Source organism: Anastrepha ludens, chromosome 3 (genome assembly GCF_028408465.1).
Source record: "Anastrepha ludens isolate Willacy chromosome 3, idAnaLude1.1, whole genome shotgun sequence".
In the NCBI taxonomy this organism is placed as follows: domain Eukaryota; kingdom Metazoa; phylum Arthropoda; class Insecta; order Diptera; family Tephritidae; genus Anastrepha; species Anastrepha ludens.
The window spans coordinates 57,129,746-57,149,290 of record NC_071499.1 but is presented as its reverse complement, the minus strand read 5'-3'; the positions used below and the strand labels follow the sequence as shown (position 1 = coordinate 57,149,290).

The 19,545-nt window shown below is 35.3% G+C and overlaps 1 protein-coding gene across 1 annotated transcript; it reads right to left on the bottom strand.

Moving 5' to 3' along the window:
• Positions 1-5,209: 5,209 nt before the first annotated feature.
• On the bottom strand, positions 5,210-15,982 carry LOC128858025 (lambda-crystallin homolog). Its single transcript, XM_054093945.1, has 3 exons — positions 15,806-15,982; positions 15,348-15,726; positions 5,210-6,128 (listed from the first exon to the last, which is right to left on the bottom strand). The coding sequence occupies exons 1-3, from the start codon at positions 15,838-15,840 to the stop codon at positions 5,598-5,600; spliced, it is 945 nt and encodes a 314-aa protein (XP_053949920.1). The 5' UTR covers positions 15,841-15,982; the 3' UTR covers positions 5,210-5,597.
• Positions 15,983-19,545: the final 3,563 nt, after the last annotated feature.

Below are 19,545 nucleotides of genomic sequence, written 5' to 3'. Positions count from 1 at the left end.
AAAAAAGAAATAACAATTGTAAAAGTTATCGCTGTTTGTGTGGAGCCCTTTTCTCCAGAAGTCCCTTGCGGTGATCATCACAAGTGCTTGGAGATTCATCTAAAATCTATCGGCCAAGAGAAACTATGTAGTTTTATTAATAGATAATCTTGTACCTGATCGAAGCCTTTTTTTTTCAAAATTAACAATATGGCAGCCTCAGGAAATATTTTTCAGATTTTCGAGAAAACAACCGATAATTAATTGTTTAAAATAAATCGAAATGTTAAAAAAAAAAATCCTTCAATCAGGCTTGAGTTTTTTATATTTTTTAAAAGCAGTATACATTTTATTGAAATCTACCAAGCGGTTTTTAAGTTACAGTGATCACCAGTTCAAAAAACATAGTTTTGAGAAAACGCATTTAAAGTTTTGCTTCTTGCTCTCGAACGCTCTGTGGAGCGCCCTTTGTTAATTGTTGAATAACTGGAAAAGTATTTGTCGGACTCACTTCAAATTCTCAAACAATATTTTTAAAATGAGGCCATTAGATGCTTAATTATATCCGTTATTATCTGAAAAATAAAATATTATTTCTTATAAAAATGTATACGTAAACTTTGTTTTTAACACTGTGCGGCTGTCAGCTCTGGAATTGAAAGTCTGAGCTATTAATAAGAAAAGTAATTTCTCAGTTTTCCTAGTGTGGTGCCTTTAATAAGCGATTTTCTTTTCAATTTAAAGTTGTTGGGCGCTGTGTAGTATTTAAGAAGACTAAAATTAATTTAAAGGCAAATATTCTTGCCATTAAAGGAATTTTTTGCAGATTCCCGGGTACAAAGAATCCGAATTTACAATTTAGGCACACAAAAAACGGCCGCTAGGCTGCGTTTTGGTGCAAAAAACGTGAACAATTCCACATTTTAACAATTTTTTCGACTAAGAAGTTCATAAACGCAGGTCTCTCGGGAGCAACAACTTCTAATTGAACAAAAAAAAAAATTTTAGATTAAAAAACGCTTAAAAACACTTAACTGTGAAAATTGAGAAATTATCCGAAAATGTTCTACATTTTAATTTTTTTACCATCTTCGCAAACACCCAATGCATGTCAAAAATATGTCAAATGGTTGACCCATACATAAATATGTATGTATGCAGTGTGCTGTCGATAACAATAAAATATATATAATGCCATATATACATATATATTGTGTATTACGTATGTGTGTATACCAGAAACAGCAATATATAGTAGCAACGATAGAAGTAAATGGCAGCAATGCAATTCCAAAATTCGTACATAAATCCAAAAATATGACAATAACATTCTGCTATACGCGTGTTGACCAGTTATGCCCGAACTATGTATTTATTATAAATAAGTATGTGTGATTGTATGCTTAAAAAATACGGGCTCTTTCTGCGTGTGAAATGAGTGTTGATTAAATTAAATGGTCTCGATAATTTTCGGTTGTTTATGAAATTTTCCTAAAACAAAAAGCAAAAAAAAAAAAAAAAAAAGGCAAAGTTGCTTAAAAAGACCACACGGCGAATTGAATGCCTTTAAGTGATGATTATACATACAAATATGTGAAAATTTTCAATGTTCATTATGTCGGCTAACAGTATTCTGAAAATTACACTTAACTACTTCATAAACTATTTAAATTTGGGAGTTAACCGCAAGTTACTTATTTGTCTATCTTTTTCGAAAAGTAGCTTATCTCAAGAATTTTTAGCGATATTCATCTTCGAATTATAACACTTATACATGGATATGTAGTTTTAAGCTGAGAATTTTGAACTCAAACATAAATTTCGAATCAATTACTCTTAATTGCCTTGTACTAATTGAATTATCGATTAAATGATAAAATTAAAAAATGCTATATTTCTTTGTAAGGAAATGAAATAATTCCCCTTCCCACTCCTAGTTACGAAACCCTTTAAACCTTAAACCTCAAACCAAATTCAGTATCAATTTAGCAAACTAAATACGTAAACCCGTGAATCGGCATCTGGCGAGTGTGTTTTTGTAGCAAGTTCCTGCAAGTAAGTGGAGCATCACACAACCCATTTTATTTTTTGCCGGGTTTCTTTTGGGATTCACTAACATTAAGGGGTGCCGATGGAATAGAGCTCGAAAATAAAAAAATGAAAATCGATATTTAAATTTTTTAGGCTTTTTATTTAACTACTTTTACATACCAAAATGAAACAAAATTTAATTTTAAATTTAAAATACGTAGAAAAAAGATTTAGATTTTTTTTATTTAGAATTAAATTTAGAATTAAATTGGAAAAAAATTCGAATTTAATCCTAATTAAAAAAAAAAAAAAAATTCTAAATAAAAAAAAAAATTCTAAATTAAAAAAATTCTAAATTAAAAAAAAAAACAGTTTCTAAATGAAAAAAAAACTTTCTAAATTAAAACAAAAAAATTTTTTTTTAATTTTTGTATGTAAAAGAAGTTAAATAATAAATAAAAAAAATAAATGTTTTAAAATTTAGAATCAAATTTTTTTTAATTTTAATAATTTTAAAAACGGCGCTGAAGTTGACTCTTCCGAAAAATTGGACTCGGCCGGTGTTGTCCATTTTGGCTGTTCTATTTATCTGAAACACAAAAACAAAAAAAAAAATTATTAATCAGTATGACTGTTGCTAGAAAAAAAATTGACAATGGCGCAATTTTGAATTTGACACTCTAAAAATCAGGGTTTTTTCTGTTTTTTAATCAAAAAAATACGAAATAATTGAAATAATAATATGATTCTAGTACAGGCGATAGCCATTGATGTTGTGAACAACATATTAAAATTTCACACAATTCGGTTGAATTGTTTTTTTTGTTTCGACAACACCAGACAGAAAAAAGTAGTTTTGAGATAATAGAGTTTAAAGTTTTGAGAGTGGAATGCAAGCATTGATGCCGCCGCGTGACGAATCTGACTCTACTAGCTAAAACGGCTGTAGAATCAAAAATACAGAGAATATCCTTCGAACAATTTGACAGCCTATACTTGCAAAATACCAAAAAAAAAAGAATTGATTTTTTGAAAGTTTCTAGAACACCGGGACCCTTTAATTCTAAATTTTTAACCCTTTATCGTATGTGAGCTCATACATATATGGAATTGCAGTTTTGTTTCAATTTTATTTCCAAATAAATATAAAATAATTTAAACCATCCATCAAATATATATTTAGCAATTTCTATAATTTTATGACATTTCAAAATAACCTCACTTTTGCGCAACTGGGTGGAAAAGTAGAATTGAGAAACAGGAAACAGAGTAAAACGTACTTACTTTTTCACAAAAAAAAAACTCATGGAGAAAATAATTTTTCCGCTTTTCAACTGTTTTCTCCACCTTACAACTATTTAGTTTTTATATATGGTTCCGTAAAAACAAAAGCGCAAAATCAAAACTTGTTCGTTCTTTTTCTTATAATACGCCTTATTAATTCATGCAGTAAAGGGTTAAAAGTAATCTTTAAAGTGATCGGTGAAAAAGTCTGTGTAAAAATGTCTTTGAAAAGCTTGTGATTTCGCCACTTCGTGAAGAATGCTTTTCAAGTTTTCAGGCTAGTACTAAATTCATAGCCGTGAAATTTCGCCAGCAACATGCATTTGGCTTGCCGTTCAATCTTGCTAGCAACATCTATTGTCAAATGAGAAGAAATGTCAGAATGAAATTTGAAGTAATGCAAACGAACAAATTTATGAGCAACGCCCCAAAAGCAATTGACAAATTTTGGGGGGAAAGTGTTTTTAACGAAATTAACACACATATCGTCCCCTTAGTATTAAAATAGCCTATAAATTTTTTGACGTTTTGAGAAAATGAATTTCAAACTTTTTGACGAAAGTAGCTCTCACTCAAATCTCCTTATGTCTGTAAATATTTATTATTTTTTGACTGACGTTTTGACCCACTTTGTGGAACTAGAATTTGACAAAATTTTGACCACATATAAAATCGACGATGGAGAATCCAAAAATTCAATAAAAAAATAATAGCCTATGAGCACATAGGCTATTGTTATACTAAGGGGACGATATGTACATATATTTGTTTGGGGAAAAAGTAAATCCATTATTTTTGCGACGCTACCACTACTAACATGCCGGCTAACTTCGATTTTTTCTGTGATTTTATCAAGACTTTCGTCATTATCGGCATTTTTTTTAACATCAAAAATGCCTCAACGGAATTAACGAAACCAAAATCGTATGGAATAAGCTGTTGCAGTATCGGCACCATAAACACCATTCACAATTTCAGCGGCCTAGCCTGGCTAGCATTTTCGCCTTTATCAAAGAAAAAATGTAAAATGTACCGAATTTACTCCTTGTTGGCTTCCAATGTTAACACCCTGTAACTCACAACTGAATGGAACAAACAAAAAACCAAAAAACATCAAAAGAATTTTTTAGTGTGAAATGTCACCTTGACAACGAGCAAAATATTAAATTGTTTGATCGATATTTTACGTGATATCGCACACTACAGTCATCTAGCGAGAAAATAATGGATTTCTTTTGCCCCATACTAATATATTGACACAAAATAAAAATTATAAAGAAGAATTAAATGTAAATATGTAAATTATAAATTAAAATGCCATGTCTTCGCAGTATTCAAACTCATGCAATTTTAGATGACGTGCATTTTAAATTGGCTTTAAAGAATGTTGCTGGCCTCATGTTGCTGGCATGTTGCTCGGTATTTTCACTGCGTGATCTGAGTCAGATACATACACCAATATAAGTATTAGGTACATATATTGCCATGTGATACACATGAAACTTCACGCCTATTTCACGGCAATGCAATTTGTATGGATTTTTTGCAGCCATTTCACGTGAAACTTGAACTTAGTACTATGTTTTACGAGCAGCTCCGTGGCGCTGCGGCAAAATTAAGAACTGAAAATTTTAACCATATTTTTCCACTACATTATCAACTTAATTTTTTTGTGTGAGACTCAAAACTGCAATTTACTACTACATGACCATTTTTCCCAAAATCATAAAGTGGTTTTAGCCCCCTTAAGGTAATTGATTTGGTGTGAAATTTGAATGCGTACTTATTTAGCAAAAATCGTCCATGCGTCAGATGTCGGGGTGAATTTACTTAAGCGTACTTATTTATACCCTAATGTAGTTAAAAATACAATAATAAAAAGAAATGTTGTTCTTGATTTCATTAGCTTGTAAGAATTTATTTATACAAAAATAATTAAATGCTTTACATTCTTGGAGAGTGGAGCACAAAAAACGTATTAGAAAAGCTCCCTTATTTTAAGCGCATAAAAATAATTGTTTTAACGTATGAAAGCTCATGATATACATACGATAAATACCATACATCATAATAAATAGCATTTTTTGTAAGCCATTAAATTTACATGCATAAATATATGTACACAAATGTGTTTGTATTTAAATTGAATTAAAATAAAACTGTTAAATGAGTTTACAATTCAAATAAATGTAATCAAAGTTACCATAAAATATCGTCCTCAAGCTTTTCATTAAGAAATATTTACATAATTTTTACTACTGGAATCGTAACGATGCCATTATTTTTTCAGATTTTCCTCACTTCTATTCATTTAATTTCTTCTTCAGAATGCTCAACTGTGTTAAACAATTATCGCGATAATTTCGTCGCTCCTGCAACTTATCTAACGGCACCATCTGCTCCAATTGCTTGGCAATCTCCACAGCTGTTGGGCCTTCCATCTTCGGTGTCGGACCCATCGTTTCACTCACTGCATAGATGGTATTCGTGTAGCGTTCGAAGTAATTGGTCATACCTTCAGCATTCAAATGCGCCGTTTCAAGTGGTCCCAAAAAGGCATAACGCATACCCAAACCATCCGACATTACACTATCCACGTCCTTAACATCGACAATGCCGCTTTGGACCAAACGCCAGGTTTCGTTCAGTATGGCATATTGAATGCGGTTAAGTACGAATCCTTCGATTTCACGGCTTAGAACTACGGGCTTTTGGCCGATTTCTTCCATAATGGCGCGTGTCTTTTTCATCACCTCGGGTTTTGTCCATGGTGCGGGCACTACCTCCACTAGAGGCACATAGTAAGGTGGATTGACGGGGTGGGAGACGATTATCTGTTGGATACGGGAAAAATGTGATTTTGATTTTTAATATTATTGGAGAATTGTTCTATTAAACACATGAAAAGCGCTGTGTGTGAGAAAAAAGCAAAAAAAAAAAAGGCGGCAGAAAAATGTTGCAGGATATTAGTAAATGCATGCACTATTCGCTAACCTAGAGTTGGAGCACAAGACACCATGACGTCGAAGTGCAAACCTCCAACAAATCTAAATCTGAATGTAGTCTACAGTTTGGAAAACTGTGTCCATGAGAAAGCTTGAAATTCAAAAAAATAAAGTTTTTAAAGCCTTTCCGTAGCCGAATGGGTTTATGCGTAACTACTATTCGAGAGTGCCGAGGTTCAAATCTCCGTGCATGAAACAGCAAAATAATAGAAACAGTTTTTTCTATTAGCGAACGCCCCTCGGCAGGCGATGGCAAATCACTGAGTGTATTTCTGCCGGCTTAAATCTGTAGCTCCCTCCATTTGTGGAACAACATCAAGACGCACACCACAAATACCAAACACCTAACAGAAGTGTACGCGCCAATTATTTATTTATTTGTTTTATTTTATTTTAAAGCCTCCTCGCAGCGACTTATTTTGTAGAAAAGAGAATTCAACATAAAAAAATCGGTTTCTAAACTGGATATAAAAGTAAAGCCAGGTAAGTTAAGCTGCTCCCAGACAAGCATTGTCGACGCTGGTCATCCTGTGCTTCGAGAGACTGACCTTCTTGGTCGTGTAGCTCGCAAGAATCCATTCATAAGCACAAAAAATCAACAATACCGCATTGCTTTTGCTACTGACCATCTTAGTAAGGACGAATCTCTAGCGGAAGCTCAATACAGAGCCAAAATAATCGAGTAAAGGGTAGCAACGTCATAGCTGGGAGTTTATTGGTGAAGCAATGGACAAAAATATGTATCTAAAATGTGAGGGCGGAGAAGGTGTGTAAGCGAAAGGTTTTAACATCCACGTAGCAAAAAAACGGCGATTGTACAATCCTGATTTGTAAAAAGTTTTGGGCCTCATCAAAGTGGGAAAAAGTTAATTATGTTTGGTTATACTTTTTAAATAGATAAATAATAAATATTTTTTAAAATTTGCATTTCAGAGCAACTGGAAGAAGCTGCGGAGCGCATGGGCACTAAACAGCTGTTTGCTTTGCTTCCCTCCTCTTGGGTAGGTAACGAAATTTACCAGGTAACAACGAAGTTAGAATACGAAATAGGGACAAAATTTAAAGAAAGTTACTGAAAGTTACATTTTGATACCAGCAAAAATTTTATTATCACTCTTAAATATAACGCTTTAGAAAAGGCATATTTGTTGAAATACAAAAATTTGCAAAGATTCCTAAAACTTCAAACTTTGCGCAAATTTTTTTAAAATTTCATCAAAACTGCTAACTTTTTAACCCGAATTTTTCTGGGTATGTAGTCTGAATTTTAGCACAACAAAGTACAAATTTCGTAAGACCACAAAATACCGTTAGGTTAGGTTAAGTTTGGCAGCCGCATCGCACATAGAGGCAGCGATGCCACTTAGACCACAAAATGGGTCCGTTGTGAGCCGCAGGGGCTGGCCTACATTTCCTCTTCCATATTGAACCATCCTGAGCTTTTGATAAAGCGTAAAAGGTTGTTGATACCTAAAGTATATATATTATCTATATTCATTAAGAAGTAGGATCTTAAATATCGGTTCCTGCTTCTGGCTAGAGCCGGGCATGAGCAAAAAAGGTGTTGAATTGTTTTCAACTCCTCCTCATTCCTGCAGCTACGACAGATATCATGCATGTAAATGCCTAATCTCCGTGCATGATTTTCTATGAGACAATGTCCTGTGAGGGTCCCTACTAAGTTCCTAATTTTAAGTCTAAAATACCGTTGACTCAATATAAAGTATCAAATTATATAAAATTGAAGCTGAAGTTGAAGCGGTTGTCCTCTATGGGACACACTCAGGCTCATAGCCCATTGTGATGACGCCCTTATTTCTCTTGAAACCAGTGTGTACTTTTCGAAAACTTAGAAGATCTCTAATTTCCACAATACTGAGACCTTCCAATTCTTTAAAGTCTAAATTGTCTAACTAAAATGGTAAATCTACGTCTGGATAGAGAGGACAATGGCACAAAAGGTACGAGAACGTCTCTTCCTCATCTAGACACCTTCTGCAGAAGCCATGTGTTTGCACATCCATCCTCTAGGCGTGTTTGCCTATTAGGCGATTGTCCGTTATAACTGAAATCAGTGTGCTAAGGCTGTGCTTATATCGGCTTAGCAGAGATTTTGTGCATTTAGCATTGAGAGTCGGCCGCAATCGCCGGGCTCTACTACAGGTGGTTTCATTACTCCTTCTTACATTCACTGCTCTTACAATTTCCTCAAAGATAAGTAGGTTACATGTTTGCAAGGGTATGCCAATACTCGTATCATTGCCTGTGCACTCATCGGTCAACTTGGTGCCCTGCAGTTACCCTCAATGTCATAATGGCCAGTAAGCCATATTATTTTTAGGTGAAATGACTTGACATCAGCATCCTCAACAAAAAAAAAAAAATGCCAAAAATCAACGGTATTTTGTAGGTACTTGAAACTTGTACTTGGCTATACTAGAATTCAAAGGGCTGTAAAACTATAATTTAATATTAAAATAGCTTTTATTATAAACTTTGCTTACTTTTTGCCCTCCACCTCAATTGTACTGTGAAATATGGAATATATTGTCAATATTATGTTGGTCGAATGATATCAATACTGGGGCACTTTCCGATTAAAAAGTGATGCCACCTCATAAAAATATAATGTTGCTGCAATAAATTAGGCTCGCACACACCCATATTTTCCAGAGGTCTGTAGTATCAAAAAAGCACTACCTACCCATTATATCCTTATCTAACCATAATTTGTTTGCTCAAATAATTTCAAGTTTTTCCACAAACTATGTATGTGCGTACAAATGTTACACTGTTTAGTTGGGTGAGTCGTTATCAAAGAGCAGAGTAGAGGATCAGTAGAGGCGCAAGAGATAACAAAGTGTGATCTTAATACTGAGTGTGCTTATCAAACTTTGATTGTTTATTTTAGTATGCTTGAATATATGTATTATGTACTTTGTCACAGGGTGTGCCAATACGTACATGTGCATACATACATTGATGGCGCAAAATTAATCATGCTAGCAAATGTTGTACGTCAATTATATTTGACACTTGTGAATTACACAGCTGCGGTATGCAAACAGACAAGCAACGGAGCGCTGGAGGTACAAAAGAAGATTTCAATCGCTTAAAATTATTATTATTTTTAGTAAAAAAAATATTTAATCCATTGGTTGATTAATTTTGCGCCACCTTGTATATAATTTTTGCACTTGTATGAGCCCTGTTTTTTATAAATTGTGGTTATTATTATGAATGGTAGTATTCACTGAATTTATGGCTCAAAAATACTTAAAAAAAATAAAAAATAAAGTAAAATAATAAAAATGAAATTAAAAAAATTTAACCACATTATTTTTTGTCGCATTATCATTTTTACTTTTCCCTAGGTCAACTGTTCAAAGTAAGTTCAAGTGAGTATTTTCTATTAGCGGTCATCACCCCACTATTACAAATGTAAAGATTCGAGCGTATTTTTGTCATTAAAATATAAAACTAAAAAAAGGATGAAACAGCATAAACAGAACCACGGCTCAATCCTTTGAATTTTAAGTTTTCCACCACAAAATATAATTTTAAAATTTTTCTATGCACGAACGTTTTTTGGTTCTATTTGTTTTAAATAACTGGCAGATTTTTTGTTTTTAATATAAAGGGTGGTTAAACTTCAAGGACCGATGTTGAATGTGAACCACACCTAAACGTCGACGACACCGTTGGACTTCTTTCTTTGGGGTTATTTGAAAGAAAAGGTGTACGTCGATAAGCCAGCAACAATTCAAGAGCTAAAGGATGAGATAATTCGGCACGTTAATGTCATAGAACGTCCATTATGCCTCAGCGTTATCGAAAATTTGGACAATCGGATGGAGGTGTGCCGCCGGCGGCCATTTGACCAATATTTTGTTCCATACGTAATTGAATCATACCAATATTATCATAATAAAGAGAAATGACAATAATTTCCTAAAAAAATTGTATTTATTCAAAATCAACACCGGCCCTTGAAACTTAACCACCCTTTAGGAATTTACGGTAAAAAAAAAAAATAAAAATTAAAAAAAGTAACAATTGGCGCCTACACCCTTTTTGGGGTGTTTTGTCGAGCTCCTCCTATTTGTGGGGTGCGTGTTGATGTTGTTCCTCAATCAGAGGGACCATCGAAATTTAAAGTTAGGTTCAGTTATTTTACAATCTGATTGACAAGGACCTCACATAGTCTATTGAACTGAACCTTAGTGTTGCCAAGAGATTGCATGAATCCACAGGTTAATAATAAACTATTTTCTTACGAGTTTAAGCAAACTGCTGATTCTCGCGTTGCAATATTCCTCCATAAGGGTAAGAAGGCGGAGCTAAAACAGCTATTTGCGATATGTAAACTACTGATTAGTGACACTGGGAATTATATCCTAAGCTACCCACTCATGCCGCGCATTTTTCACTTAGTTCGCCGCTGATGGTGTAAGGCTGTGTGCCCTGTAAGTAGGAGAGCAAAAATGACTTAGGAACGTAAGGTAGGTAGAGGGTGGCTGTTGCAATGACACTTAAACCTGTGGTAGATGCATTGTGATAACACTGGAACTTTTCCTCGCTCTATGGATTCCTGCCAGCCATTCTGTAGCATTTATGAACGAGCAAAGTTTCGTTCGTTTAGTCTATTAAGAATGCACTGAGGAACGTTAGAAGTTAGTTGTTGATTTTTGAGTTGCATGAGCGAAGCAGTCTTGCAAGACGTTAGGGCACCCACTTCGGTGTCGTTCATATATTTTCTGGTTTTCATAGTTTCTGGTTTTAATAGTTTCTGATTTTCATATTTTCTAGTTTTAATAGTATAAATTTCGTGTTTCATGTGAAATGGCTGTCGAAGTCCATACAAATTGCAATATTTAAAATGCACATGCCATTTAAAATTGAGCGAAAACTTACAGTTCGTTTGCGAGTAAAGTGCCTAAGCTCGAATACTCCGCAGATATAGAATTTTTAAGCGAAACGGCTACGCAAAGAGTGTAAGAAAATCTTCTTTAGATTTTTTTGCTTCAATGTATTAGTGTATTAATTTGTTTAAAAACACTTTTCTTACCAAAATTTGTGAATTGCTCTGGGATGATGCTCATAAATTTGACGTTTCATCTCATTTGACAACATTTCACAGCAAGCAAATTGCATGTTGCTGGCGAAATTTCACGGCTCTGAAGTTAGCGCCAGCCCTTAGATGGCTGAGAGAGGAGAGGGGTGGCAGTGTGTGACCAATGCCACTGCATGCCATTTATCGACTTATATCTGTTCAGACACCTTAAACACCCGTTTGTTCGTTCGTCCTGGCTTTGCTCTGTCCTATTTTAAATCTTTGTGTTCAAGCGCCTCAAAAGCATGCAATTTTCAATATTTTTTTTACCACAATTAGGTTCATATTCTTAGGAAATATGTTGCTAATAAAAATAAAATTGCTGTTGATTTCAGAGAAAAATTGCAACTTCACGAATTCCCACCAGCAAGACACTCGGATGGCGATCGTCCATGGACAGCACGCTTTAACGCCACTATCTCCCGCGGAAAAAGCTTCAAAAAAATTTAAAAGTGTACCTTAAAAATATAAATAAAATATCCTCTAAACTTAAACAATTTCTGATTATTCCTTCTTTGTTCAAAAATCCTCGAAAAACACCAAAGTTTTGACCTCCTAGAACGGTTTCCCCCCTTAATGACTGACTGAGCGCGAAATCTGCAACTTATCAAATACAAAATTCAAATTTCTATTCTGATAAAAGGTTTGGATTGCACTTATTTCAACTTAGCTTTGAGTATGGAACACCCTGTATCTATGCCACAACAACAATTTGTTAGATATCACCCAAAGATGGTGTGAACTGCCACTTCAAATCACACTTGAATGAAATTAATTGCGTGCTTTTATTTACCGACAAATTATTTTATTGCATGTACACTTAAAGATTCTTGATTACGGCTGTTAGTCCAAAGAACATGTACATACATGATGTACATTTGTTTTTCTAAAGCGATTTAATTGTTCTAGTGCCACCTATGTATAGAAAAAAGATTGGAAAAAGCCATCCACCCATCTGACGAAGCATAAATTTTGGAAGACTCAAATCAAAAAGCTCGGCCTCGCACTATTATTTGACAAACACACACATAGATATATTTAATAATAGGTACATACATATTATACACAAAAATATAATATATACATACATATAATTGTTTACATATGTACATAGAATATAATAAATTCATCTGCAGGGTGCTTTTTTTAACCCCAAGTGTGAGATATTGCTGGTGACATTTTGTAATAAGCTAATCTTTGTAAATAAAAATCATTTTCGGTTCATAGAGGGGCTTAATATCAAGTTCAAAAAATATTTAGGTATAACCCAATTAGCTAACGGGATTTTTTTTTATTTTCTACATTAAAAAAAAGCAAAAAAAAATCAATTCTAACTTTGGAGGGTTTCTTATATGCGAGTTGCTAAATTTTTGATCTAATAGTGTTTTTAATATCGTTTTAAACGGAAAATACATCCTTTTAACGCTGTTATATGGCATATGTATGCTTGTATAATTGGCATTTGGTGTTTGGCTGAGCTCCTTCTCCTATTTGTGGCATGGATTTTGATGTTGTTCCACAAATGGAGGGACCTACAGTTTTAAGCAGACTCCGAACGGCAAATGGTTTTTTATGAGGAGTTCTGTCATGGCAGAAATACACTCGGAGGTTTGCGATGGCCTGCCGAGGGGCGACCTCTACAAGAAAAACACTTTTTGTGTATGGAATAGGGATGGCAAATTTTGATAAATAATCGATTATAGGTTTTCAAATGTTAGTTGATCTTTACGGTTCTTGAAATTTAATAGTCGACGACTAGAAACGAATTATTCAATTCCAAACAGTCAATCAACCAAGTCACGCGGCGCTTATCCAACAAGCAGTTATGGGTGCGGAGCTGGTTTTGCACGCTACCCCAGGTGGTATTGCTCGAGCTTGAATTTGCTGGCAAATGGGCGTTGATAAGCAACTTGAGTGCTTTCTCGCTGCTCAGCGTCCAACGCTCCCAACCGTCTCTCAGGCACCCCCTGGGCGCGGAATTCGTCGAGAGAATGTGTCTGAAACTTCATAAGCCTCGCTCCGCTTTCCTAATTTCGAACATGTAGATTGCTACTTCTACTTTATACGATTCCCATCCCGAGAGAGACGTAATCCTTCTTGCTCTATTAAAAATTCGTCTACTTGAAGGCCTTATTTCAGAGAGCTCTCAGTTGTTTACCAAGGCGGTTTTTACTTTTTAGAAGGTGGTCTTAGTGAGCAAGAGCTCTCAGGGGCCCTGTTACACGCAGATGTGTATATCTCCACTAATTCGTCTAACGATTCCTCTGAGTGCACTAAATTTTATCGCGGTGCTGCTAAAAAGATCCTGCAGCTCTTGGTCATTCATATTAAAATTTATATGTATTGGAATTTTTCAAATTCATAATTTCACAATTTCCACTGACGCGCACCAAAAAAGTGTGAAAAATCAGTGAATCGCATGCTCAGAATCGATTATTTCCAGGAAATTATCGATTGTGGTGTGTAATCGGTTTTTAAAACCCTACTGTAGAAACACCTTCAGACTATTTTCGGTGGTTTTAAAGTGGATCTCAAATGCGATTTTTTTAATTACAAGTTGGTAAATACAAGGAGTTTTCTCCCAAGTGAACAATTTTCTCGCACGGATTTGAGGCTCTTCCTACAAATATTCTATAAATTTCCTCCTAAAACCTTACAAGAACTTTTTGAACATGAGGCGACCAAAATTTGGGAGTGATAGATCCAAACGCACCTGCTTACCAGAGTTTATAAATGGTGCAAGCTGCTGAAAATAGATCGAGAGGGTATAAAAGAGTAGCAACATGTTGGCTGACGGAAATCTGTGATTTGCCAAGCTTCCATGAAAACTATATATAATATATAGGTGAAATTTAAATTAAAGAAAAAAACTTTATATTAAAAAAAAATGTTCAGACATGAAACACCACATGACAGACATTTTTTTCAAATAGCGGTCGCCCCCCGGCAGGCAATGGTCGGAGGTTTGCCATTGTCTAGTTTTTTCATTGAAAAAGCTCTTCATAACAAATCATCTGCCGTTCGCGGGTGGCGTAAAATTGTACGTGGAGGAATTTTTGTGAAAAAAACATCAAGACGCACACCAAAAATTGGAGGAGGAGTTCGGCCTAACACCAAGTAAAGGATGTAAGAGTCAATTATTTGTATATAATCAAAACTTATTAGTTCGCCACTTAATCGACACTTATCAGCTATTTTCTGCCTAAAAACAGCGTGATGTTTATATTTTTTTTTAGAAAAAGCGTTTGTCGACAATGCTGTCCCAAAGGTTTGTACCGACATATTGAAGGACATTTCACCCAACGATCGAAAGCACTGATTAGGTATGCTGAATAAATGCGATTGTGCATACCGCAGTGTGGAGTTGGAAGAAAAGTATTTTAAAAAAATTAATTTCGGGTTGTAAAAAACATATTTTTGATGTTATTCTAAAAAATCATTTTTAGTTTGGAACGCAACTTGCACCTAAGTACATATGTCTGATGCATACTGAGCGTACAAGAAAAAGCTCAGCAACCCCGCGCAAGTGGGCCAAACATAACTACACACATACGTGCATATTCAAAATCTTTAACTGGTATACAGGTATACTCATATAATGCCGCTTGTTCTATAGACCTCAGAGAGAGCAGTTAATTATGTTTAAATTCATAGTCTATAACCAAAATGCCCCAAATACCCCGTTGAAGTAAGCGCTAAATGCATTATTAATTTTAATCAATGCACAAGCCAAATGTACAAATAAGTGAATTTACGTCATACATACATCTGTATGTATGTAAGTCAAACCAAGGTGAAATTTTTGAACGTTTTTTTACAAAAAGTTGAAATGACTGTTAGTACTACCACCGGCCAAGATTCTTTTTTAATACTATATAATACTAAGTACGTGTGTATGTATGTACGTATGTAGGTATTGTAATGATTTTACTCACGTTTGACCGATGCTTGAGATCTTTGGAGAACAGCGATGGCAGGAAGGTGCTTGTCGAGCTGGACAGTATGGTTTGCTCATCGACAATTTCATCTAATTGCTTGTAGAGTGCCTGCTTCCAATCCAAACGTTCTGGTATGCATTCCTGTATGAAAATGGCACCCTTTACCATCTCTTTTATATCAGTTGTACCCGAAATAAGTGCGAACTGTTCGCTGGCATTAAGTTTGCCACGCAGCAATCCTTTCGATTCCAAGGATTTAAGTTCCTTTTCGGTTTCCTTCAATGCATTTTCGATTTGTGCGGGAACGCTATCGTAGAGGACAACTTGGTAGCCAACCGAGGCGAATAACATCGACCAAGAACGTCCAATTAGGCCACTAGATAATAGCGTAATTTCCAATATAGAAGTGTTTTCTAAATACTTATATTCGTTATATTGGTATAAATGGTCCTTACCTGCCCACAATGCCCACTTTGCCTTTACTTGCCATTATTTATTTAGTTAAGCACTTAAACACAATTTAATTTATCACTGAACGCTATTTGTATTAGTAGCGATGAACACTGGCGGTCGCTGTCAGTTGTTAGACCTGTAGTGCGAGTCTGACGTGCGCTATTGGTTGGAGAGCGACTTTAAATACTGTTGCTCTACTCGCAGCCGGCTAACAGTGCGCTTTGCTCTGACGCCTTTGCCTATCACTCTCACTGATTGCAGCACACAGTATCTGATGAATAGTGTTGCCAAATGTACATTTTGAGCGCAAGTGATAAGCAGTTAAAAGTAATAAATACAGAGATTAGAATTAAGTAATACTGCAGCTACTTGAAGGGTAAACAGAAGAATGGCATACGCTTTTTTGCATACAAACAGTAGAAATGTATGACTGTATAACCTGTATAACTTTATCTTCTCTTAACCTGTATAACTTAAAACATATGATGCAAGAATATTAATAAGACGAAATTTATAATAATACTACTAGGTTTTTCAATAAGTTTTGCGGTTCGATAAGAGTGGGCGTTGCTACTAGCCTAACTTTTTTTGTTTTTGTTCTGGATATAATGGAAGGCCTGTTAGCCCTAAATAAAAGTGTTCTCACCACAAGAGATATAAATGTATATTCAGATAGCCATTTGGCCCTGAAAGTTTTACAATCGCCTAATATTACAGTACTTTGTAATAAACCTGCTCTGGGTGCCGGGTCACAGATACATAGTAAGCAACTGCAAAGCAGATGAACCAGTGAGATTGGGTACCACATTACCGATCCAATCAGACAAAGCGAACATACCTATACCTTTAGCAACTTGTAAGATGCTTGTAGACAAACGCACTATCAGAGTTGCCAACGGGCTATGGACTCAGTTCCTGACTTGTGCTACAAGTAGAATGACTTGACCAGAACGGAACATGGGCCGCACAAACAGACTGTTGGAACTGAACAGGAAGAACATGAGAAATCTTCTTGGGGTCTTAACAGGGCATTGCCTGATTGGCAGGAATGCTAGTAGATTGGGAGCACCCTATAACGACTATTGCAGAAGCTGTAACGGCATTGAATAAGAAGAGAATATAGAACACTTTCTATGCGGGTGCATGGCTCAGGATAGAAGAAGATTCAATATTTTAGGAAAAAGTTCCCAGAATAACTTGGCAGAAGTAGCCAATACAAAAATAACAAACCTTGTTAGATATATTAAAGCCGCATATTGTTTTAATGAGGATAATGTAGAGCAATGGGCTTACGGTAGGTCTAGGTGTGTCAACTGACAACCATTATATCTACCTCTGTTGGTACACTTTTCATATGAATGTATGTGCAGTTTTCGACTTGTCGAAGTATTTTCTAAAATGGAAAAAAATCAAGTTTCTTGCAGTGGTTGAATTTTTATTTGTGGAAGATTTAAAAGCAAAGGAAATTTATGCACGAATGTTGATAGTGTTTAAGTACTCTTCGCCATCATCGTTAGATTAGATTAGATTGGATTTGTGGGGGGTTGGACTAGTCCAAGCTCTCAGTCAGCAAGACCATTGTACTACACCCGGTTAGATTACAGTGGAAGGAATAGAGAGATAGGATAGATACAGTATGGATGGGAAGCCGGTGAAATTGGTTGGAGGTCACTTTTCTGCGAAGATCCACAAGAGGAAGAGTACTTTATCCATGTTCAGTACATCGCACTCCAACAGCCTAATTCTGATTCTAGAAAACGCCGGATAGCTAAAGAAAAAATGCTCTGCAGTGTCCTCATTCTCACGACAAGTTAGGCATATTGGGTCGTCAATGCTTCCCATGGTAGTCATATGTTGACCGCAGGTGTTGCGCCCTGTGATTACACCTACCAGTACTCTCAGGTTCTTCTAACTAAGTTTTAGGAGAAAGGTAACTAATTTCCTGTTTGGCTCTTTTACAAAACACTTAGCTACTCTGCAGGAACCTATCTCAGATCAACGTCTTCTATGGATGGACTTCGTGATGCCTCCAATCCATAGTTGAATCGATGCAGAATTGACCACTAGGAAGGGTTCAGGGCCCAGTGGTATGCTTGCAAAGCCTTCATTACCCAGTTTATCAGCCAATTCGTTCGCTGTAATACCTACAGTGGCCGAGCACCCAAATAAGACAAACTTTGTTGTGTTTCACAACACTGTTCAGTTTTGTCTTACATTCACCGATAAATTTCGACGAGCAGCGTAGGCTAGCAAGGCAGTTTGGATGTCACTACAAATTCCAAAGCTGCTACCCCGCCACTCTTTCTCAATTAGCCAGTATGCTATATTTAAGATGGCAGTAGTACAGTAGAAAGATGGTGTTGTTGAATTTAAACGTAGTCATACAGGCCTTGAAGTCGTTCCACGCCAAAGACGTGCATAAACAGCAACAACACCAGAAATTGTATGAAAAATGCAGGATATTGTATTAGAAAATCGTCGAGTGACTGAGTAGTGTGCAGGAACCCTTGGTTTTTCGGCTCCGAAAATGAGTTCGTGTCCAGAAATGGGCCAGTATGGTGATAGCAACAGTTTTTTGGGATGCAAAAGGAATTTTGTTTGTGGACTACTTGCAAACTGGCAAAACAATGAATTCTGAATATTGTTGTAACCTTTCGCGAAAAAAGTAAAGCTAAATAAAACTGAGTGAATTATTGAACTAATTTAAAAAAAATGTATATTTTATAAAATTCTAAACATTACATTTGAATTAGAACAGGCTAGAAAAATGTCATGACTAAAGAATTAAAACTCCGAGACTAAATAACAAACAAGAAATTGCTAAATCAAATTACGAAAATGGTAATCTGGCCATACTGGTGGTAAAACGAAGTCAAATTCGCTGAGAGCAAAGTAATGGTACCACGATAGGCGCCATATCATTATTATTTCCATCATGGATCTTCACAACATCATACAGTTGCTCAATCATTTCTGCTGTGGTTTCACGCTTTGAATGTACACTGCCTGGTTCGTCCTTTACGCTTTACGAACACGCTGAAACTGTAAAAACCCAACTATACTCAGTTGAAAATGAAGGCGTAAATTCCTTCAACACTTTCAATTTTTTTTATATAAATTGTTGATAAACTTTCCAAACGAAAGCACTTTAACAGGTCTTTTCATTCCAAAAACAAAAAAAAAAAGACATTGGTATGTCAATTTCAAATCGCCTGCAAACAAGTAATGAATTAAAAGATCGAAATACAATTTTTTGTTTATATGGTTAGCTGCATTGTTTATTCAGATGTTTTGTTTTTTTATGAGGAGCTTTTTCAAGGTCGCATTACACTCGGAGGTTTGCCATTGGCTGCCGACCGGACAACCGCTATTAGAAAAAAACTTCTTCTATTATTATTTACATCTTCATTATAATGGAAGTTTAAAAAAAATATATATAAAAAAACACCAGTTGACATGGTTACCGGCTTCGCTTTCAATACTTTTCAACCAACCAGTATAAAGAGTTCTATGGCTAAAATTCGCAAATTTGTATCAACTGTAAAAATAATAACTGAGGCACCCTGTACTATTACTTTATTCTAAAAAAGTGGTCTACTCTTGATGCATATATTTCTGGAACTATATGAGTGCTTTTGTTTTTCAGAAATGCCGACTATAGGTTTTCACCAGTTTCTACTATGGTTTCATTGCTATTATACAGGGTTAAAGAGGTACTTAAAAATATCACGAACGAATCACA